The following is a 24,200-nucleotide window of genomic DNA, read 5'->3' as shown; positions in this document are numbered from 1 at the left end:
AGTAGCTCTCCACATACTGAAGATCAGAGCCAGCACACCTGACCCTAGTTTGGTATAGATGTATGTATTATGGCTGTGCAAACCCATTGGGATCAATTCACCGTCCTGTGGTCTTTCAAAATCTCTGCATGGCTGCTTCAGGGGCTTCCCCACAGCATCTGAATATGAATGCCTGGACAGACAGCATTTCCAATCTGGATTGCTGCCAAAGCAGGGGGAGCCTTCAAAGCAGCTGTGAAGAGCCATCTAAAAGACATGGCATTTTGTCACTTCAAGCAGTGGTGCTGAATGATTTTGCACAACATTAAATTGCATTTAATGAAATTTTCTACATTGTATTATGTACTGATCTACTGTACATTAGTAGATTCCTATGTGGGTCAGAGTCAAAGGATGCAGTTACAAAGTTCATACTGATCTGTTCTAGATGATGTATGTAAATTTGTGTCTGGGAGTGTATGTATCTATTGATACTGAGTTGGTCCATTAAGGAATAGACTAAATATCGTGTTTTCTTCTGTGTTGTGAAATCCTTCTAACATATAGTTTTAAGGGGTTTTTTTGTAGTGCGCAACTGTTTTCAGGAATGCTTCTTTCTTTCTTTAGATGGCTATTCCTATGAGAAGGAAGCAATGGAAAATTGGATCATTAAAAAGCGGCGTTCTAGTCCTATGACAAATCTCCCTCTTCAGAGACTTGTACTTACCCCAAACCGAACTCTAAAAATGGCTATTAATCGCTGGTTGGAAACTCAGTCAAAATATAGTGAAAAGCAAACACTCTAAAGACAATGTAATTTTTTTCAAAGTAGTGGAAATGAAACTAAAGGTATGTAAAACATTTCAGTGGTAAGCTGCTTCCTGTTGATATAGTTCACTTTTGTTATCATGGCATAACTGATGACATTAGCTCAATTAAGTATCTTGATCCTTGATAAATGTCAGCTATTGGGTGTTACAAATGATTTATGTTTCTGCTATTGAATGAAATTCTGGCTGCAATGCTATTTATATTGGAATGGTTTTCATAAACAGGAGGAGGACTTGGTTCTGAATATGTATGCATGGGATACATTTTATTAATTTCAAGAAAATATATAGCATGTGATAGATCATGCTCTGTAATAAGTTATTTAGCAACCAGCAAAGTAATTGTGTGCCTTTTCCTAGCTTGGTTTGGATATCAGAGCTTACCAAGAACTCCTGTGCCCCACCCATAGTACAGAATTGAGGTCCGAGAGATACACACATTTTTCTGTCCCTGTCCAGGATCTCTGAGTGTATTTATTCCCACGAATGTAGGAACACCATGGCCCTGGCAGAGAGCAACAGGTGCTTAGATCTTTGGGATCAAAAGACTTTCCTGCCCTACCCTGCCTTCTGCCAAATGCCCTTGTGAGATGGGTCTGGTGTTGTGTTTTCTTGAGCTCAGAAAGAACCAAGGCCAGAGCTAGCAGAAAGCAGCGAGGGAGAACCTGATGTTAGCTTTCCAGCTCTAAGGTTTCCTAGGAATTTCATCGAGTAGCATGACATTGTGTTGTTTGATTTTGCATGGCCTGGTAAGTGTCAGTGGCAAAATTACTACTGCTTACTACTAGCACTGAAATCATGTTCCTTTTATTAGCTATTACAAACAGTCTTCAAAGGACTATGATCAAGAATGAAGTGAAAGTGAAAAACTTGCAAACTATGCACAGAAGCTTAACTAATGATAACTTTGTACAACTGCAGTACTCCTATTTTAGTGCCTTTCAAGATGTGCAGCCTATATGTAAAATAGACAATTCAACCAAAGTCTTGGCATGGAATAGCAATCAACTCATTGGAGACTGGATGTTGAGTTGATCTACAAATACTAAACACTCACCTGCGTTCCAACAGTGTTTTGACCAGGGAAGCAGATTGTTCATATCTTTACATTTCAAACAGACCCTGATTAAACTTGCATTAGCAATGACCTCTCAGCGTTGTGCTATAAAACTACAGTACTGAACTAGAAACTATATTAATAATCTTTTATTTCATAAGGGAAAAATACAGTAGCTGTGCAAAAAATAGATCTACAGAACAAGAGAATAAGATTGTACAAATACCAAGATAAACAATAAATAAGCTACAGAATAGATTAACAAGTCATTCCAAAATGGACTTTTTAATGATTTTTTTTTAAAAAAAGTGTGAAGATGTTGTTATAATGTAACATACATACTGTACATGTGGGAATAATTTGTTAAAAGGGCTACAGAATTTCCAGCTTATATAACCAGCCTTTATTACTTACAGGAACATCCTTACAAATTAGTCTCCTCAACAACATCTTGTAATTTAAATAGATATTTCCTACTGCAATACTGAGGAAAGTATCAATGGCCTTTATGTAAGCTTATGTCAGATAGTAATTGGATGTTCTATAAAAATACTCTATGACCTGTATTTCTCTTCCTTTTTCCAACATAACACCTCAAAAGATGTTTAGATAAACTATGTAAAGTGCTGTTTGTATGTTGTTAACTTGTCATATGACTCAGTGCAATAACAAAGATGTTGAATAAAATGCATGCAAAATTTTACTTCTTGCCTTGCAGTGATGATAGTCAGCCTCAATTGCATGGAATAAAATATGGCTGCTGAAATATTTGCAGAGATGATAGAAGTTATGCCTGCCATGTTTACAAAAGTGGGAGAATAACAGTCTTCCTTCTAAGAAAATATTCATGGACAAAAGTGAATGTTCCGTGGACTCCGTCATCTCCCACAAATTAATCCAATTTAAACAATAAACAATATACATGACTGTACAAAGTGAGTTTTATAGCACAATCCTATAGTTGTCTGAGAAGTAAATTATGTTCATTGGGACTTAGTCCCTAGTGAGTGTATATACCATTGCAGCCTTAGGACTGCTGATTTTTAAAAGAAAAAAGAAAAAATTTTAGTATGCTATACTGCCCAAGGCTGCTTAAATCCACACTTGCAGAGTTTGGCATAAATGATGGAACGTTTCAACTGTGTTAACAAACAGCTTAAGAACTCATTTCTCAATTAAAACTATAGGATATTATGAGTAGCTGGGTTAATGTTCATACTGCAGCTATGAGATCACATTGTTGTTTACTACTCCCTAAAATACGATTAATAGCAGTAACCTATATGCCACTATTGCAGTAAATTTTGCACAACCAAAAGCCGTGGTTCATCCCTGTTATTAATTTGCAATAAAACAGCAAATCATACGTTAGATTCTACAAAAGATCGCTTTGGTTTTGCGGAAGTGATGTGACTTGAATGAATGTCTTTATTAAGCTGAGAATGCTGTTTGGAGAGAGCTTCCTGATATAAATGAGCCACTGGCTTACCTATCCTGTTATCTTGTGGGCTGGCAGATGCTTGGTGCTTTAGTTCCTCAAGTTCTTTAGACTGAGTTCCATTTTGGACATTGTCTCCTACTATTATGGAAGAGGAAGAGAAAGTTGAACCCTGATTTGCAGAGTTGCTTGGTGGTTTGGAAGAAAACTCACAGCTTGCAGATAAAGTTGCCCCAGAACTCTTCAGGACCCCTTCTGTAGCTTGGCTGTGCCAGCTGCGATTTAATGGGTTCATCTGCTGCTGTTGGAAGCGTACAGTTTTATCCATGATCCCCATGAATGGAATACTGCGAGACCGGTGTTCTACTGATCCACTCTGAGCTTGACCAGCTTTGTTCTCCTTGAGTCGAGTGTCTGGATTTTGTCCTACCATGCACTCAGAAAAGCTGCTGCTAGAAGACAAGCTGCTTGTTGAAGTGGAAGGTACCATGCTGACCGAAAGTGAACTGGCACTACTTTGCTGCCTTAATTCACCAGTTCCTTGACTTAATGATGGAGGAGGATGCACAGTCAGCTTCTCATGTGTTTTGGACTTACTCATGAAAGAGTGAGAAGATCCTTTGTCACTGTGCTGCAAGTAGGGAATCTGGCCAGCTGCTAATCTTTCACTGAAGAGTGCACAGCTACTGCCTGCCGATACTGTGTGTGCCCCATCCAAGTGCTGGGCTTTGTTTGGATTCATAAGGTGTCTGGAAGTCACAGGACTTGGAGGAAGATATTGGAGAGGCTGAACCTTTGTGCCAGACTGACTAGAACTAGGTCTTGCTCCAGACTGGACAGAATTCAGATGCTGATTGGTTTTTACTATCTGAGCTTGTTTCGTGGGCTGCATAGACAAGCCAGGCTCTCGCAAATATTTACAGCTGGCTCTGTTTGGAGGAGATACAGGCCTAAATTTCTGCTGGGTACCTTCCTGAGGGTTTCTACTGCAAGATAAAGAAGCCTGGGAAAGTGGCAATCTTGGTCTAGCTGGACCAGGTTTCTGTTCACACAAAAATTCCTCCTCTTTTATCTCTTCCAGGCTGAAGTGATCCTGCACAAGTACTTCACCCTCATAGTCAGAGTCGTTGCTCTGCTGCATTGCCTGAAAACACTGCTGCTTTTGTTGCTGAGTTCTCTGGAGCTGTTTGCACTCCTCTTCAACTCGAGCTAGCAGTCTCTTGATTTCTTGGTTTCCAGGGCACAACTTTATGGCTTCTCGCAGATCCGTGAGGGCTGCCTGAAATTGCCTTAAAGGAGGGAAATCCAAAAACAGTGAGCTTGGCACATTGCTATTTTCACAACCTCAAGCCAAGATATATATTTTGGCAGCTTCTTCTTATATATCTTATAATCCACTTATAAATCCCTTTCAAGAGTGGCATAAAGCTCTTAGCTTTTTTTCCCCAAAGCAATTTAAAAAAAAAGCTATCAATTAGGTGAAGTTGCCCATAGCAATAAAACTGGTTTCATGAAAGTAGCATTTTTTGGGGGGGGGGTAATGGGCTTCCTTCTGAAGGGGATACAGGACACTTGTGTAGAATGCAGCAAGTCCTGAGGGTCTGGAAGGCCTCCCCTGCCAGGGCTGCAGCCTTCTCTTAACACTGCCTTCTCAAGACATAAGCTTATCGGTGTTAGCTTTATACTATGATAAGTTTAGGATTTGCTGTAATATGCTTCTGGACAGCATACAAAAAACATAAAATGCTTTTTATAATAAAAAAAAAAAGATGAACAGTGCAAAAATAAGACTAGCAATGATGGTGCCTGTGATCTCAAAACTAAAAAGTTTAAAAGTTAAGGAAAAAAAGACAAATTAGATACCACAAAGGTCAGACACAGTAACCAGACAACCCCCCCTGGGGGCAATATTCCTTAACGGACCAATATTGCCAGTAAGTTCCTCTTTTTCAGTAGCATCCCACTTTAGTAATTTAATCAGGACACCCAGAAAAAAGGCCTCATAATAGCATTCTTCACATCCTGCGGACTCTAGTTATTAAAGGCATTAATATCACCACCATTTTGAACTGGGCCTAGATACTACTTGGAAGCAACAGCAAGCAGATCAGAAATAGGGCTATTATTGTGGCCCTATTTAAAACCATCTAAAAACTGCAGACCATTCAAAGGCAGTTCTCTCTGTTTATATATATATGCAACTCAAATTGCACTCCTCCAAATAAGACCTAATTTAATCTCTGTCCACCTGTTTAATGTATTAAATAATATGTTACAATGCTAACTCAGTAAACATTCTCCCATACCAGAGACATGATTCTTTTGGACAAAAGTGTACAACCTGCTACTCCCAGATATATGAGTGGTAGGCCTCAAAACTCTTTCAAAAATTACTGACAAACAGCAATATTTAACAGAAAAAAACCATTAAATACATATGGAATAATACTGCTGTTTTAATTAACATAATTTTCTATTATTACTTTCAAATTAAATAAAATGTATTTGTTATCTTGGCCTCATCCAGTTTTTAAAATGTGGCTCCTGACTCAAAAAAGTTAATGTATTCTTGTTTTAGACAGAGTATAGCCATGTCCAAAAACGTATCTCGGTTTCAAGGGGAAACAGTTAATATAACCAAGCCTTGCTTTTAGCAAAGCATTGTCCTTTTCCCTGTTTAGAAAACTATACCAAAAAAGGAAAACCCGGGGGGAGGGGCTCAATTTGCACATCCTAATTATTCCCTTTTTTCACCTTGGTGTGAAGTCAGTGTTTGATTATGGCATTTAAGGAGGGGGAAAAAAAATATTCTAGCCATTTTTTGCGCTTCTTGCAAAACTCTCCCAATTAATTTTTTTCCCTCATAATACCGTAAGTAACATCAATAAAGAGTTTTTTGTACAGTTCCACAGACTATCATGGCATTCCACCAAGACTGGAAATTCTGTCAGCATAAGCAAACAAAAACTGGTAAGGGAATTAACCCAAAATATCCATGGACAGCTTGGAAAACAGTAGACAACTTCTTTGTCTTTTGTCAAAATGTAATAGGGTACAGATATTGAAGGGCATATCAGTTTACATGGGCTGTTTCTTACTTTTTAGAAGGTCATTCTTACACATCCGTTTAAAGGTTACTAAAATAAATATTATCGCAAAAGGACTTTAAGTACCTGCTGTTCCTCTTGGCTCTTGCCCTAGCATAATATGCTTCATAGGAGGTGGGTTTGAGATCAAGCGCCTTGGTAGCAAACTCCTCCGCCATGCCAAAATCCTGCCAAAATCACAGTTCAGAAATTAATGTAACCAACCATCGACTGAGGAATAGCCTCAAGACATCTTCCTAATCACACTTCCACTGATTGTTTGAATCTGTTTTGTAAGCAAACTATATCTGTAATACAGATGAATGTAAGAGGTGTGTACTGACATTGTTTTCAGAAATGCCTGGATACCGCAAAGATCAGACATTATAGAAGACAATGTCTGAAAAGACATACAAGCACTCCCTTAACACAGAGGTTAACAATGCAGGGTCTACAATACACTTAGATGGTGCCCACTGGCCTCCCCCCACCCCCACCCCAAATTTAAACAATTCTGAGAGTGCCAAATCTTTCCAGAGCTCTATATTCTTGGATGAAACCTTAAGTTATTAAAAACATTATTTAAAAAAAAAAAACCCGACAAACTGCCTGTCATCTGAAAAAGCTGCTGACCTTAGCATTATCTAAAATGGCAGTTCCACCCAGGATTATTTTCTGCAACTTACGCCATGGAGAAAAACTTGGAAAAGGAGCTTACGTTAGTTTTTCTGCGACATCTTGACAAGTTTAGATATAAGGAAACCCTGAGTTCATTGAAAGCTTTCATTTCTTCTCCAAAACTCTCTCGAGGAAACTTCCTTAAGGCATACTGATACCGCTGTGCTGCCTCCTTCATCTTCCCTTTCTGCAGATCAAACGCACAGAAATATAGTTAATTTCACTGATAAAACTTTTCACCTTTAAAATAAACCGACAGTCCAGCAGGTATCACTAAAGACTAAAAAAAAGTTGATCTTTATGATAAAATAGTAGTAGTCCACATATTTCACTAAGAATTTTTATTGGATAATGCAGACCTGGAACTTAATGCAAATTGTTTGGGGTATAACTGCATGTATATCAAAGTAAAAACTTTCAGGATTTATCTATGTATAGCCAAGGATCTGCTATGTGATATGATATGAACTACAATGACTTTTAAAAAACGAATTAAATCTGAAACTGCATTCTGTATCTCAATGAAATTTACTTAGGATAGAGCCATTTTTAATATTTTCTTTTTTAAAATTAATTTTATTAAAGTTTACAAATACAAAGATCAAAAACTGATACAAACTGAGAAAAATATAAAAAGAAAAGTTCAAAGAGGGAGAAAAGAAAAAAAGAAATATATTAAAAAAAATGGCTCCCTCCCAGACAAGTGTAAACAACTTCAGTAACTTAACACCTTCCTAGTATTTCAAGAATTAAAAAACTTAATAAACTACATCCTTTTTAAATCTTTAAATCATTTTTAATATTTTCAGACAGTATCCTATGTAAATGTGCAACATCATACCAAACACTTTATAATTTATGATGCTGTTAGGAAGCTATTACATTTTGAAAGCTAACTAGATTTCAACTAACAATACAATATTTTACATAAAGTACAGAAGCAAATAATGCCGTCAATGAAACTTATTATATATGTTTCAGGTATTAATATTTTTACAATGAACTAAATACAAGGTGATGCTTTGTATATTTCCTAAAAAAACAAGTTATGCTTATAATTAAGACAGTATTTTTTCATTTATAGATTATTTTTCTTTTTTATTAGCATGTACATGTAAGGTGGGAGAAATAGATTATACCATTCATGATAGCATAATTGACAGGCTAGAAATCTATGGGTAAATTATATTGCTACACTGAAGTATGCACTGATTTTGTCAAATTTAGAGATATTTTAGATGGAAGAGTGCAGAGTATAACTATACATTGTAGAGAACATTTATGACGTTAATTATTAAAGGATATCTGTCTATACACGCGAACACATTTAAACTACAATTAACCATCACCATAAGGCACATTCACAACTGATAGTTCTTTAAAGACACTGAGAAGGTAGGAGTGGATTCTTAGGTGCAATTTCTTATTTTAAATGTCATTAAAATACGATATTCCACTTCCATCTTAACTTGAAAGTCATTTAATCAATTTCAACTATCCTACTGACTTTTTTTTTTAATGAACTGAAAGACATCCTATATATATTAACTACTAATATAACACTGCCTTATATCTAGATAGAACAAATTCCTTCATATAAGAAAACTACTTCTTCACATGTTTTGAAGAGTAAAGCATTTATGGAGGAATGTATTTTTAAGTGTCCTTGGGTAAAACACTGCACTGAGATATAACCCAAGCAAGACTCAATTAATTTGTGCGCACGTTCACCTAAAACATAACTGGCAATGGTTGAGTAATTTCTATTTGAAAAGTGTGTGGAGAAGCAGTGTAACAATTATACGTGGTGCTCCCTTACTCTTCCAATTGCAGTACATTACCTTATTTTTATTTTCTTTATTTTTATTTTCTTTATTTTATTTTTATTTTTATTTATTTATTTATCAATCAATCAATCAATCAATCATCACCGCCCATCTCGTGAAACGACTCTGAGTGGTTTACAACAAGATAAAAATTCATTAAAATACAACATAAAAACAATCCTAAAAATAAGTAAGTTCCAAGAAGATAGAACCTTGGCAACTTTAAGATGTGTGGACTTCAACTCCTAGCATTCCTCAGCCAGCAACAGTTGTCAAGGTTGAGAAACACTGCCTTATACAGATAGTTGTCTTAACACAAGCCCTGCTATGCGCTGTGGTTAAAATAGCAGGGCTGTGCATTGTTTTGAATGTGAAGGGGAAAGTCTGCTTCAGAGCAGGTGGATGCATGTGCAGCACCGCTTGGCAACTCCTTAGACAAATGTCAACATTTCCTGGGATCACATTGTAGCTGCAGAGGGCAGCTGCTTTCAGGAGCTGCTGACAACTGGTAGCTCTGAAGTACTTTTTTCCCTTCAAATCTGAAACTCTGCACGTTGGTATTGGTTTTATGCATCATACACAAGTTTGGGCCTATACAAACTATGGTACTAGAGCATCCTAAAGCTTAGCTTTAGCATTACATCAGTCTCAGCATTTCAGTTTCCTAACATGTGTTCTGAAGATTATTCCTTGGCCAGGGATTTCAAGGCCTTTTGGACGTGTCCTAAATGTGTCAAGTAGACATCTTGTTGATGAGAGATGGACGTATGCCTTTCCATCAGGTAGAATTCTGTGTCCCTTATCCCTAAAACACACAGCTGTCAGTTCCCCAAACCTTGTTTCAAAGCAAATGCTTTAAGACACCAAAGACCTCTGTTACCCTGCATCTTCAAACTGGCCTCATGTAGTTCTGTACATTGATTAATGGCTCTACCTGTGCTGTAATCCCTTTAAAGTCCCCTGTGCTGGTGCACCATACATGGAACTTGGCTGTCAGAGTCTAAAAATGAAATCTGAGGGGAAGGAGGGGAGAGGTCTTGCAACAACCTGCATCTCTGGTTCTTTTGTCTCATCATCAGTTTCCTAGATCTTTCTCTCTAAAGTTAGAATTATCAGTTACTACAGGGTCCAGTATATCCCTCCACTTCTCACTACTCTGCATGGGTTGCCTGCTTCTTCCTTTCCCTTCAGAGAATAAGCAGAAACTCCCTTCTCCCTTAATCCCTTTTTTTCTCAATCTTTAATTTTAAAAATACTGAATGGATTTATTTTGTATTTATCTTCTAGTTCTCAAACTGACTCCTGCTTGGTCTTTCTAAATTGCTGGGACCCATGGCAACTACTTCACGAGGACTGCTGACCATGAAAATTGTTCTCATGGTTAATTACTTCTGTATGTCACACCAGGGAACTCTGTGCTCTACAGATCAGTGAACCTTACATTATTTCACACAAGGAAAGTTATACACATGCCAGAAAACTCAGCACCTTTTTGTCATGAAGACCTCAAAGCTCTATGCCTTTCATGCTGGGCGGTGGCTTACCTCATAGCTCCATCAGAGTTTAAAGGGCTGCTTTTATGTCTGCGGCCACTGCCAGAGGACTACCCATGCAGGACACTCACAGAGCTTTCTTGGATCCTGTCCACCCAACATTACTGCTTGGATGTCTGATGCAGCTTTTCACAAGGCAGTTCACTGTTCTGTGCTATTGCAGACCACTCACTTACCTCTGTACGATACACTTTCTGTTCTCTAATACATGTCATGCAGAGACGCGTGAAGAATGACAGTTCATTTTTCTGTAACTGCAGTTCCTTTAAGTAATTAGCTGCACATTCACACAACCGTCCCTTTGAGCCTCTTTGTGGTGATCTATTTTTTAAAATTATTGCCTCAAGGTCCTTGGCTCTACTCTCTGAATGGGCATGTGTAATTCGGAAGAGCAGCCCAATCAAATAGTCAACTTTACAATGTTCTAGAGCTGCAGACTTTGCAGGCACAAATCTGTATATTTGAACGTACTGGTTAGAGGTACACAATTAGTCATTGTTATTTCCTCTACACAGGATTCACGATTACCTGTATTTATTCTTCACATGATTTTCACTATCATCACAGAAACCTTATTAGAATCAAGGTTATTACATTCTATATGCATTCATGCACGGTTCAGTGTGATTACAGAAATCAACATTTAAACAACAGTTGCAACAAGCATTGCCTTGCTTACATTTGAAGATTTATTTTATTTAGCCTGCTTTCTCCTACAGTCAAGATTATTAAGATTATTAATACTACAAATAAAAGCAAATATTTAATGCACTGTAACAGTAGTTTAGCAATCTGTACCATGGATGTTTTCATCATATAGCAGTTCATCCAAACAACATTCAAATCTGAACTGGCACAAGTATTCACCTACTTTGTACATTATGTTTCCTTCTTCAATTAACTTCTGTAGAAGGATAATCAGAATATCAGGTTTTGAAGTAGCCATGGCCCATGCTGCATTTCCTGAAATAAAAAAAATTAACACTTAAATGCATTCTCAATATTTCAAATGATTGACAACCCCTATATTGTCATGTAACTCAACAGTGCCTCTAAGTTGGCTACATCAAGAGTGCTTTTTGTTCCCCAATTTTTATCCAAATCTGAAACTCTTCTGTACAATTGTTTGTCTGGCTAGAACAAACCAGCTCTTTTATAAATGAAGAAGAAAGCTATTAAGAAAGCAATCTCAGCTGTTAGGCAGTTTTTGAATTTTCTGGCTAAATCTTGACATGAAAAAGGAAAGTTGCCTTGCAAGTAGACCAACAGTTTCCACAAAGAGGCTGGCTATTAGTGATCTAAGAGTCCCATGAAAAGTGAGATGTTTTAGTCCATCTTCAAACAATGTCAGAAGCCTTGCTGCTCTCAGACCAACATCTCTGAAATGAATTCTGCAGGCTCTGAAACTTAAGGTCCCATTGAACAGATTACATGTACTGGACTATATTAGCTCGCCTTGCTGTTTTTTGGATTTCTATGTATGTCACCACAGCTATCTCTTGTTCTATTTTTACTTTTCTCAAATTCATTCATTTAAAAATCTGGGTGTATTTTGGATGTATTGTTTAAAACAGCACACGACACATTCTTAGGATTTTCACAAGGTTTTGTTAAGCCTGTGTTTTGGGGACTGAAAAGGGCAATCCAGATTTCTTTGTTTTGACACTTGGACTGGAGAGTGCCTCTTGGCTTGTAAGTACCTAACTGTGTTTGCCGACTTAGTGCTTGTGGACGTGTGGAAACATCTCTCCTGAACCCACATGAACTTGCCTTGTGTGTTCTTCCTAAGAAGAACTGGTCCCCACCTCACTGCCCTGGGTAGTGGGAAGCAAAGGCAGCCCAGAAAAATGGCAATAGGCAAACAAACAAATCTGCCTCACCCTGGAGATGGTGTGGAGGTATTGACCCAGAGTCAGGAGGGACTGGGTGAGAAGACACAGGTTGAAGGTAAACCCAAGCAAGCTGGATGTGTTGTCAGGAACCATCTGCTTCTTTACTTGTCCCAGTGATTATGGGTGTTAGCAATAAAAGGATTGCCTTGAGTTAATCAAATCAGGTCAGACTACTGTTTTTATTGATCTGTTGGTCCTGATTGCTTTGAGTCCTTTGTTGAAGCGGGCAGTCTACAAATAGGTGTATAAATAACTTAATACAGTGGTACCTCGGTTCACGAACTTAATTCGTCCCGCGACTCTGGTCGCAACCCGAATTGGTCGCGACCCGAATCAAATTTTCCCATAAGGTTCAATGTAATTACGGTTAATCCGTTCTGAACTATATGTTTTTTTTTAAAAAAAACTGCAAAAATATGAAACAAAATACAGTACGAAGAGAGAGAACGCTAACCTTGCTCGACGCGACTTCTGGCGTGGAGGACAGGAAGGCGGGTGGGGAGGCGGTTATTGCTTGGAGGGAGAGTCCCCCTCCCTACAGGAAGCCACGACCATGTGTCATGGGAGGGAAAATGGCCATGGATCCTGTTTGTCACCCGATCTGGCGTTCGCGAACGGAGGCAAAATTTTGCGAACGGAGTTGTTTGTGACCCGAATTGGTCGTGAACAGAAGCGTTCGAGACCCGAGGTACCACTGTAAGTCACTCTGGAGTAGGAGCCCTTCCCCAAAGGAGCAGGTCCAGAACTCGGAAAGTTCTTTTACACTCATGACTTCGGCTGGATTGCTACATGCAGCCCTACTGGCAGCAGGAAATCCTGGAAGAGTTATCCAGGCCCTTATCACTTCTAGGTTAGACTACTGCAATACGCTCTCCTTGGGGCTGTCTTTTAAGACTCCCTGACAGTAAAAAGCCCACTTGGGGTGCAGCCCCTGGAAAACATCCAATATTGCTATTTGGGGCACTGCATTGGCAGCCAGGGAACTTTTGGTTACAATTTCAAGTGCTGGCCATTACCTTTAAAACTCTACATGATTCTATGTAACATAGATATGGTTAGAACTGACAGAAAAACAATCTGTCCAGCTCATGTAACCAGACAAGGGACACTGAGATTTATTCAGCTAGGAAACTCTTTCTCTCAATATGCTCCATCCTTATGGAATAGCCTTCCCCCAATAGCTTTCACAGAGGAACATTCAATCTGCAATGTTACCAGGAATTACTATGAGAGGGATTTTAATATAATTTTAATGAAACGTTTGTTATTTTATATGGTTTTAATGATTTATACATCACTGAGAGTCCATGTGAAATTGGCAGCACAGAAATACTGTAATAAAATTAGCAACATGGAATAGCCTATTTCTGTCTTGTTCTTGGATCACACCATTCTTTCTAATGTTATATGTTTCCATTATAGCTGCTAATTTGTCATGATCTGTAACAGATACATAACTTTTTGGGGAGGCTACCCTCCAGAAAATGAGTAGGACAAACATGAAATTTTATGTGATTTAAGAAAACCATTAATCTGATTATTCCCCATGTAATTAGTAATTCTACCTTTTTGTCACATTTGTAATTAGAATTCAGTGTTAAGTTCGGGAGCACCTGGGAACATTGGAAGCTTACAGGCTGAGAATTTAAATTAAGATAAAATCTGAATTGCTAGAAGTCTAAATGTTTTAGATATGCATAATATTAGTACTAAAATACATGTTATAAAACAACATAATGCTAATGGTTTGGACTATAAAACATCCCTAAACAGTCCCATTTTATTTTGTGAACACTTTTCACTGACCTAACTTGGCTCCTTTTCGAAGCAGGGTGACCACGACTGATGTATTTCGACATCCGATGGCTCTGTCCAGTGGGCGCATTCCACTATTATCAACATGTTCAATTACTGCCCCCTTCTCTACTAAATACTGCACCTGTACACGATAAAAATGCAATGAAACAAAGCTTTTAAAAAAGCAACATCACTTTGTGTCCTCAAGCTGAAATAATACAATCTGGAACAGTTCAACTTCATTCATTTGTTCTCTACGTCAATTTTCTAGTAACGCCTGGTTTCAGATTACCGATCAATAAAGTGCTTCACAGCTGTTTTTCCAGGAAGCACAATCTTTAAAGAGATGTTTAATTAATATTCCTGAATGCAACCCATCAAGCTTCAGCAAACCTTTGGTACAACTTGGTCTATAAAAAAATGTATTTTCTACATGCAGACGTTGTATTTAAAAACCATCAGGTCCTTAACCGTTTACATAATGAATATCCAGACTTTAACCATAAAATATTCGAAGTTTTTTTTTTTAAAGACCATTTTATACTTGTGCAGCTAGGCTGGTATTCAACAGAATCTAAGTTACAGGCATCCATGTTATATGAAATTGTACAATCTACAAATATATAAAATACAAACTGCACAAATTAACATGGAAGTTATACTTAAGCACCTCTCTTGAAGCATCTCTTTGCATCTCATCTACTGAAATCACAATAAACAATACAATTCTGAAGTTAGGCAGTAGGAAAAAAAACAGTTTATTTCTTTATTTTTTCAGTATTTTGATCTGATGATGTGACGCAGCATTAAAAGTATTTGACAGAATCAACTGAGCATCAAAATATATGCATTTCTAAAGTACTCAACACTAAATAACAGTTACATTTTCCAAAAAAACCTGTTAAATGTCTTTCTTGCACCTACAAAAAAACCAGCTTGAATTTGCTTAAATGGTATTCAAATTGGTGAGATACTGGTAGTTTCACCTGATTTCAGGTAGTGAGTGAAATTTACAGAAAAGATAAAATGCGTCCTGGCTTACAATATCTGAGTCTCCATAGAATGCTGCTAGATCCAAAGGTGTTCTTCCATTCTTGTCCGTTTGGCCTATTTTGGCATCTTTTTCAACCAAATATTGGACCACATTCTTATGTCCTTTGAGGCAAGCCCAGCTCAATGCTGTCAGGCCTTCCTTGTCCAGTAATGAAATGTCAGCACCTACATGCAAACAAGAAGTGTATTTTTGAGGGAGAAAACCTTTTTTAAAAAATTAAGCTAACATTCAAATATCGTATTTTTCATTTAACTGCTTATTGATTTTTCCCTTGAAGGTTCATGACACATACTATTTAATTTCAATCTCCAGTTTTGATTTTGGCATGAGCTCATAAAAGTCAGTCTACATCTAGAAATACAGAGATAGTAAATACTATCTATCTTAGAATACCTGGAAAAATAAGGCCATTTGAAAAAAATAGATTTGGAAGAATTATTCACTGTACCTTTAGAGATTAGAAATTCAACAGTGCTCAGATGTCCTTCACAAGATGCCACCATGAGCGGTGTCCTGCTTTGCTTGTCACTTAAATTTATATCAGCACCATGTTCCAATAGAAGCTTTGCTATCTGAAAAAAATGAGAAAATCCTCATTAGAACATTGCAAAATCACAATGTTTGAAAAAAACAAAAGATGTCCTTCACATGACTATCTGAACCTAGATAAATTCTGGCCAGTTGACTATGAAACAAATTTCAAACCAGAAAATATGAGGCTGGGTTTTTTTTCAAGTCACCGTAGTGAAGATAATCCAGAGATTTAGTAGCAAGTTACTGAGGTTAATTGAAATGAAAAGTAAACACTTCTACTGTCTCCCTAAAGTTATAATGGAAATGTGGAGTTCCTCCTAACCATACCAGACCAGAGGGTAGTGGACAGTTTCCAGAAGTAAAGATATGAACCAAAAGTGGTTTGAGATGTCCCAGAAATAACATTCTGGACAAAGCAGACCCATGTTGGGACAAGTCCACTTCAAGGATACACATCAAAGGATTTATTACCAGAAACTACCAGTCCGGGAACTCTTGGCCTGAAGGGAGAATGGTACCTTCCACAGTTCTCTGGAACTTTCCAAATCAATGAGTTTTACGCATTTGTAGTTATATCTATACAGAGCCATTGTTTTCATTATTAAATTCATCAGATTTCCTTTTGGTTTCCAAAATGGCTACTTCGAGTTGATATTATGGACATTCCTCCCTTCATTCTGTGAATTAAGCTAAGACTGATCGTTTTATGCATAAAGTCCCACCTGCCAGTGTCCCTGACGCACAGCACAGAAAAGTGGGGGTATCCCTCTCCTGTTAGGTCTTGTGACTAGAGCACCATGTTCGAGTAGCAGCTCACATGCTTCCAGTTTTCCCCTCCCGGCAGCAGCGGTCAAAGCTAAAAATTAAAAAAGAAAGGAAGGAAGGAAGGAAGGAAGGAAGGAAGGAAGGAAGGAAGGAAGGAAGGAAGGAAGGAAGGAAGGAAGGAAGGAAGGAAGGAAGGAAGGAAGGAAGGAAGGAAGGAAGGAAGGAAGGAAGGAAGGAAGGAAGGAAGGAAGGAAGGAAGGAAGGAAGGAAAGAAAGAAAGAAAGAAAGAAAGAAAGAAAGAAAGAAAGAAAGAAAGAAAGAAAGAAAGAAAGATAGATTTTACTATATAAGATTTAAAGGGGAGCAGGAACTTTAAGGAAAACCCCTAAGAACATTCTATCTATTAAGACTACATAGAACATATAATTAAATAATCAATTAAAGAGGAACTTCCCTATACCCTCAGATATTAACCTTCATTACAATTATAGGGTAGAAAATAATTCCGTTTGTTCGTATAAGACACAGGCTATATTATTAAGAAATGCTACAGAACTCTTCTCTAGATATTCATAGGATTATTTGACTCAAAATAAATTAAAAGTATGCTTGAACTTTATCTAAAATACTACAGGAAATACACTTACAATTTTTTAAAAACATGGCATTTGATGTTGGGGATCACTCTATTTATTTTAGGATTGTTTAGACCCAAGCAGTCTGACAGTTGTATTTATACTTTTTAATTGATCACCATGGGCAACGTAAGCCAAGGCTCGCTACCACCGTAAGAACAGAATGCAGACCTGTCTTCTATCTCAGTATTGCTCGCAGCTCTTGGGCTCGCAAGGTCACTTAAGATACAAAAACAATGAATCTCAAGTATACCATATTGGGAAGTAAGAAGACTGAAGATTAGCTTGCACTGGGCTTAAACAAACACGCTCCTCAGGAAAACTATGCTCAGGAATGCTAACCATTCTGGTTGAAAAACCCCATCTCTAATCTGTCCAGTGGATTCTGACTTTAAGAAAGAAATTTAAATGGATCTCTAAACAAGCAGCTGATGCAAAATGGAAAATATGAGAGCAACCCATTAGGCTAGAGGAATGCTGCCACAAATGTTGAAAAAAGTTAGGGTGAAGGAAAGGACATTTTTCAGTTAAATGATTTAAACAGCTGAAAGTTGCTGTACTCAACACAATATAAGCAGTATCATGCACTTTGCTGTATCTCATGTGACATTTCAAGTAATCTTTATTTCACAAATGCTGGCTTTTGGGCACAGTTATCTTCTAGCACAATGGAGCAAAGGATATTGGATTTTTATTTCTAGAATACTATTTTAACAAAATAGATAGCGTTTGTACTACTGAATCAGGCCATGACTGATTTAGCTCCCTATTTTCCATCCTGACTCTCCAGAATTTCAGGCAGAAGTTCTTTCCAACCTGAGACAGAACTTGCAATCTTCTGCATGTCAAACACACACTCCATTTAGCACTGAGCACCACTCCATTCCCAGTTTAAATGACATAATTATACATACCCACTGAAAAGAAATCATTCTCCAAACAAACAAACGAAATTCATACAAAGAAATGGAAATTAGGGCTTTCTAAAGCTGAGCCTCACTATGCTTGGAGGCAATCAGAAACACTAATTAGAATCAGACATTAACATGATAAGAAGCTACATTAACTTCATTCACCTAAGCACGTTTTCATTCTATACTTTCCACCAAAAAATGAGAAAACATTCTGAAAAAGAGGCCAGCAAACTTTAAAATGAACAAGCATTGCCATGCAAAAAAATAATTGTGTGTTTTTAAATCTAACACTGGTTCACAGAAGGTAACAGCACTGAAAAGGTGAGTTCTCCATTTATGCTCATCATGAGTATTAATATCATGACATAGCCACCCTTGCACTACCATTGCTATCTCTGGATACACACCACAAATAATCACCAGATTTTCAACAGTGAATTAAGCTTGATAATTGTGCGCCCTTTTCCCCGACTGGTAAGCATTGCTCTAAATCTACACATTTCACTCAGCTGATCAATGTATTATTGTTTGGAAAAGTCAAAAAAACCTTTTAGCACATATACCTGTTTCTCCCCACAAAGTATCTGTTTCATTGATGTCAATTTCAGGCTCCTCATCAATTCTTATCAAAAAACGAATGACCTAAGAGAAAAATGAAAAGAAACGGAGGGAGGAAGAAAGGAAAGGAAAAAAAAGAAAACAATGGATGAAATCCATCAAATCACAAATTTGCTCAACTGTTGCACTTCATTACAGTGAATAATGCGTCTGTAAACATTGGGCTTCAGTTAAAGGGCATATTATACATAAATTGTACGAATTAGATCAACAGCAAAGCTAACATAGAAGTAGCCTGTGTATGGAGCAGGTCTTTCTGCCTTTTAACTTTGAAAATTTCCGATTTGAAACATCCAATATTAATCAACTACAGGTAGTCCTTGACTTACGACTATTCGTTCAGCAACTGTTCAAAGTTACGAACACGCTGAAAAAAGTGACTTACGACCAGTGACAGAAGTTGTAGCTGTTGCAGCACCCCTGCAGTCACATGATTGAAATTTGGGTGCTTGGCAGCCCGCCCATACTTATCACCGCAGGGGCGCTTCAACAACCCCCATCTGTCTATCTCCCCCCATCTATGCCCTATTGGCTCCCTGCCGCTCTCCGCTGTGTCACCCCAGCTGACCTTTGCCATCTTCTTGCTCCGAAAAGCCCCTTTGCAAAAAGTTCCTGGGTGGGGCTGGGTGGGACTTTTGCTTTGCATTGTGGGGGGAAAAAAAGCACCTCCTTCCTTCCCTCTTGTTGTCTTCCCCTGTGGGTAGACCGGCCTGCTCCCAGGAACTTTGGGCCTCTGGCTGTGATAGGTGGGTAGACCAGGCCCTCCCAGCCCCCTTTTGACCCTATCCCTTCCATTTTCCACAGGTAGACTGGTCCTCCTTCCTGAGAAGGTGGGCAGACCAGTCCCACCTTTGGCTGCTTGATAGACCAGGCCAGCCACAGCCCTCCAGAGCTAAACATTTTTGGTCACTGCCCAAAGCAAACAAAAAACCCCCCAAAAAGCAGAACCTGAGCAGCACTGTGCCAAAATGCCCCTTTGAAAAAAGCTCCTGGGTGAGGCTGGGCTGGGCTTTTTTTCCCCCTTCCCCTGCAGTGCAAAGCAAAAGCCCCACCCAGGAGCTTTTTGCAAAGGGGCGTTTTGGAGCAAGAAGGCGGCAAAGGTCAGCTGGTGGGGCGAACTGCAGGGCAGCAGGGGTCTCGGAGTGGATGGCAACGAGGGCAACTGTAGTTGGGCTGGGGTGCCTGTGGCTTCCTGAGGTGTGGCCGTGTGGTTCTGGGGCTGCTTGCCACCCCACAAGGCAGGGTGCAGGGAGGCCAGAAGGACAGAGATGGGGGGTAGATGGGGTGGGGGGAGTTGGAGGCAGTCCCTTATTATACTGAGGCTCAAGGCTGGGAGGGACCAAGCCCAGAATGGCTTGGATTGGGTGGGTACTCACTTAACGACCCACAATTCTCGGTTAAAGGAACTGCCAGGATTGCAGTCGCTAAGTGATGCAGTCATATTTACAGCTGCATCGCTTAACGACAAAATTCCAGTCCCAATTGTGGTTGTAAGTCAGGGACTACCTGTAGAAGATCATCAGTAGTGGGCAACAGATTTTTCCCAGAAGGCAACATACCTACTATTGGTATCTTATTCCCTGCCATGTGCAGCTACAGGAATACACTTATTTTTCATAAAAGTGACAATAAGTCCAACAAACCTTGGCATAAAAAAAAAAATCAAGCAGTTCTATGGGAAATGCTTGGATGATTCTCAGCATAATGCCCTTGAAGTTTGAAACCACTGCTAACATACAAATACAACCTTAAAAGCATAAGAGGTATATTCAGTGTTTGACTTGTGTTCTGATGATTATGTTGAACTTCATATGGAAGACAACTGGATTGGTTTTGGATGGTTTTGTGGAACTTCATATGAAAAAGAAATTTGGCTGATGTTAAATGCACATGATACAAGTAAGTAAATGTGGTACAGTGTTAGAGAAATAAAGCTGGGGACTTCAGGTTCAAAATCACCCAAATAAGTGGGTGATGTTGAGGGTGACTTTCAGCTACTATCTCTCAGCCTAACTTACCTTACGAGATTGTTCCAAGTGTCAACACTCCAGCAACAGTCAAGACTGGAAATGAACCACCAAGGAACAAGACTGTCTAAGCCATATGTGTCAAACTCAAGGCCCGCGGGCCACATCCGGCCCGGCGTGTAATTATATCCGGCCCACGAGATTATTTTATATATTATTGTTATTAATGGCCCGGCGATATGAAGCGCTGGTAACACAATAAACTACAGATCCCATAATGCAGCGCTTCAGCTGCCTTGCTGAACGCTTTCCGCGTTAATCAAGTCTAACTTATGATGCTGCAAGTTATTGCGAAGCTAGCCCTCACGATGCCGAAGAGAAAAGTTGATTCTGAAAACAGCCTTTAAAAACCGATGGGAGGCTGAGTATATGTTTACTGACATTGCCGGTAAACCCGTGTGTCTCATTTGTGGAGCTAATGTGGCTGTAATTAAAGAATTTAATCTAAGACGGCACTATGAGACAAAACATCAGGATAACCTGAAAGACCTGAATGCAGAGCAGAAGATACAGAAAGCAGAAGAGTTAAAGAAGAATCTGACACTTCAGCAGACGTTTTTTACCCATGCAAAATCACAAAGTGAAGCTGCTGTGAAAGCAAGTTTTATCGTGGCAGAGGAGATCGCCAAATCAGCCAGGCCATTTACCGAGGGAGAATTTCTGAAGAGCTGCATGATCAAGGTGTTTGACGTCTTATGTCCAGACAAAAAGCAGATGCTGGCAAATGTAAGCCTGAGTAGAAATATGATTGCTGATCGAGTTTGTGAGATGGCCACTGATTTAAGAACACAGTTGAGTGAAAGAAGCAAAGACTTTATTGCATACTCTCTTGCTGTGGATGAAAGTATTGACATGACTGATACTGCACAGCTGGCCATCTTCATCCGTGGAGTAGACTCCAATTTGCACGTTACAGAGGAAATAATGGACATTAAATCGATGCACGGGACGACTGGAAAAGACATTTTTGAAAATGTATGTCAAAGTATAACCGACATGAAACTGCCCTGGGACAAACTTATTGCACTTACAACTGATGGAGCACCATCTATGTGTGGTGAAAAAAGTGGACTAGTGGGAAGGATGCGAGTAAAGATGCAGGAGGAGAACTGTACTGGTGAGTTAACGGCATATCACTGCATCATACACCAGGAAGCACTATGTGGCAAAGTCCTGAAGATGGAAAATGTAATGAGCACTGTAACACAAACCGTAAACTTTATCCGAGCTAAAGGTTTAAATCACCGGCAATTTCAGTCCTTTATGCGGGAGATAGATTCAGAGTTTGCTGACATTCCTTATCATACAGAGGTGCGTTGGCTAAGTCGGGGAAAAGTTCTCAACAGAGTTTTTGAGCTCAGCAACGAAATCTGTCAGTTCATGGACAGTAAAGGAAAAGACTCCACTAATTTTAGGGATGAAAAGTGGAAATGCGAGTTGGCATTTCTGGTTGACATAACAGCTCATCTCAACGCCTTAAACCTCCAGCTCCAGGGACGTGACCGCATGATCACTGACATGTATGACGCAGTGAAGGCATTTCAAGTGAAGCTGCTTTGATGGGAGACACAAATGCACCAGTGCAACTTGCCCCACTTTCCCTGTTGCCAAGTAATGTTGAACCAAGTCGGCACAACGGTGTTCCCAAATACGCACTTTGCTGATAAACTGAGCGCACTGCGCACTGAGTTCGCACGGCGCTTTGGTGACTTTGAAGAACAAAAAAAGAATTTTGAGTTGCTTCGCAACCCATTTGCCGTCGATGTGGAAACAGCACCTGTGCAGATTCAGATGGAGCTGATTGAGCTGCAGTGTAATGGTACACTGAAGGCAAAGTACGACACTGCACGGCCCGCACAGTTTTTTCACTCCATTCCCGCAGAAATCCCCCAGCTCCGTCTACATGCGGCTCGAACCTTGTGCATGTTTGGTAGCACATATCTGTGTGAGAAGCTCTTCTCAGTAATGAAGACTAACAAAACAGCACACAGGAGTCGTCTCACTGATGAGCACCTGCAGTCCATCCTGAGAATCTCCACAACACAGAACCTCACACCAAATATAAACGAACTTGTTGCCAAAAAAAGATGCCAGGCATCCAGCGCTGATAAAATGACATAAGAGCAAAGACAACTGAATGATTGTTCAATTGATTTGTTATTGCTGAAAAGCACAAATTTTATTTATATTTCCAGGTTTTGTTATGCAGCATGTTCATATTTTGAATTTGTATAATTTTAACAGGATATATTTTTATGGAGAGCAAAATCTTTTGGGATATTTAAAATTTAACTTTATTTTTTATATAAAATGACATAAGAGTAAAGAAATTTGAATGTTTGTTCTTTTAACGTCTACTTTATTTCTAACTTGTATAATTTAGACAGGATATATTTTGGAGAGCAAAATATCATAAGTTATTTAAGGTTTGAGTTGATTTATTCCGGAATAATATTCCTGTCTGTTTTTATTCATATTTATGTTCAAAAAAGTTAAGTTTTAAAAGTTTTAAAGTTTTAAAAGTTTAGTTTTAGTGTGTTCAATAAATGTTTATCCTGTTTGGCCCGCGACCTAAAGTGTGTTTTGAAGTTTGGCCCCCTGTGCAATTGAGTTGACACCCCTGGTCTAAGCTCTGATTAGTATGACTTATTGGGGGGAAAAGCAAAAGTATCAGCACAAGAATTCTCATAAGTACTTCCACCTTCAAAGATGAATCCTGTATATGGGCAATAGTGAAGATTTAGTAGGGTGGGCACTTCCTGTATCCCCTAGATCAGAGAGTACCACTTACAAAGGCCAAGGAAACTTGGGTTCTCAAGCCACTACCCCTGCTCTGGAATGCTCTCTCTTCAGACATTTGAATGGCCCCCTCTCTCTCATCAATAGAAGGTTTGTGAAGATTTAGCTATTTCATTAAGCCTCACAGGCAGGGCTGCTATTATTATCTCTCTAGATGAGTAACTCCTTTTTTTTTTAATGTTTGAATTCTGGGATATATACAGGTGCTTTATAATGTATGATCTTGGTTTTAATCTGTGATCATTATAATAACTATTTTAACCAAAATTTGTGGAGTTGAACACTGCTCAGAATCAACTGACTGGAATGGCCCATAAGCCCTATAAGCAACCTAATACATTCATTCATAAAAATTGCCTGTTTTCCTTTTCCCATACTTCTGGATTAGAAGGGGAGGAGACTTGTCCCTTCTGAAAAGACAGGCTGGCCTACAGCTGGATATTGTAACACAATTACTAGCCTCTATCATACCAACTGGAGGAACGGTATTACGTACATTGCCTTGGGCTCTGAGAGGAAACACAAAGAGCAAAAAATTGTAGTTCTTCAGTGGTCTTCTGTGAATTCACACTCATGAGTTATAGCTTGTGCAGAGCTCTGTTCAGAACTTCTGAGCACTTACAGAATTATTTACCTCCATGGATACCCCACAACTAGGCACACAGTCTTTTATGTGGCAATGCCCTGACCTCTGGGAATAAGTGCATTCCCTCTTCTA

At 38.9% G+C, this 24,200-nt stretch overlaps 2 protein-coding genes across 11 annotated transcripts in view; one reads left to right on the top strand and one right to left on the bottom strand.

The window, feature by feature from the left end:
* Positions 1-11,321, top strand: part of WDSUB1 (WD repeat, sterile alpha motif and U-box domain containing 1) — a 33,731-nt gene extending 22,410 nt beyond the window's left edge. For 3 of the 4 annotated variants that reach the window (XM_088146626.1, XM_088146623.1, XM_088146628.1), the window contains exons 11-12: positions 607-828; positions 10,182-11,321. In XM_088146626.1, coding sequence (XP_088002752.1) covers positions 607-785 — 179 coding nt within the window. In that variant the 3' untranslated portion in view covers positions 786-828; positions 10,182-11,321. Of the gene's footprint in view, positions 1-606; positions 829-2,584; positions 2,802-10,181 lie in introns of those variants that run through there. The other variant, XM_088146624.1, reaches the window with a different exon arrangement.
* Positions 2,233-24,200, bottom strand: part of TANC1 (tetratricopeptide repeat, ankyrin repeat and coiled-coil containing 1) — a 148,543-nt gene continuing 126,575 nt past the window's right edge. For all 7 annotated transcript variants that reach the window (XM_088146615.1, XM_088146620.1, XM_088146619.1 and 4 more), the window contains 9 exons: positions 18,602-18,680; positions 16,447-16,580; positions 15,639-15,762; positions 15,179-15,354; positions 14,146-14,278; positions 11,319-11,410; positions 7,109-7,255; positions 6,478-6,578; positions 2,233-4,593 (listed from right to left, as the gene is read on the bottom strand). In XM_088146615.1, the coding sequence (XP_088002741.1) occupies positions 3,228-4,593; positions 6,478-6,578; positions 7,109-7,255; positions 11,319-11,410; positions 14,146-14,278; positions 15,179-15,354; positions 15,639-15,762; positions 16,447-16,580; positions 18,602-18,680 (2,352 nt within the window). In that variant the 3' untranslated portion in view covers positions 2,233-3,227. The remainder of the gene's footprint in view (positions 4,594-6,477; positions 6,579-7,108; positions 7,256-11,318; positions 11,411-14,145; positions 14,279-15,178; positions 15,355-15,638; positions 15,763-16,446; positions 16,581-18,601; positions 18,681-24,200) is intronic.

The sequence above is a fragment of the Python bivittatus genome, unplaced genomic scaffold (genome assembly GCF_059951505.1).
Source record: "Python bivittatus isolate LINGU-HERP-01145 unplaced genomic scaffold, Pbiv_v1 ctg000480_np1212, whole genome shotgun sequence".
NCBI classification, from domain to species: Eukaryota; Metazoa; Chordata; class Lepidosauria; order Squamata; family Pythonidae; genus Python; species Python bivittatus.
This window is presented reverse-complemented; position numbering and strand designations above follow the sequence as displayed.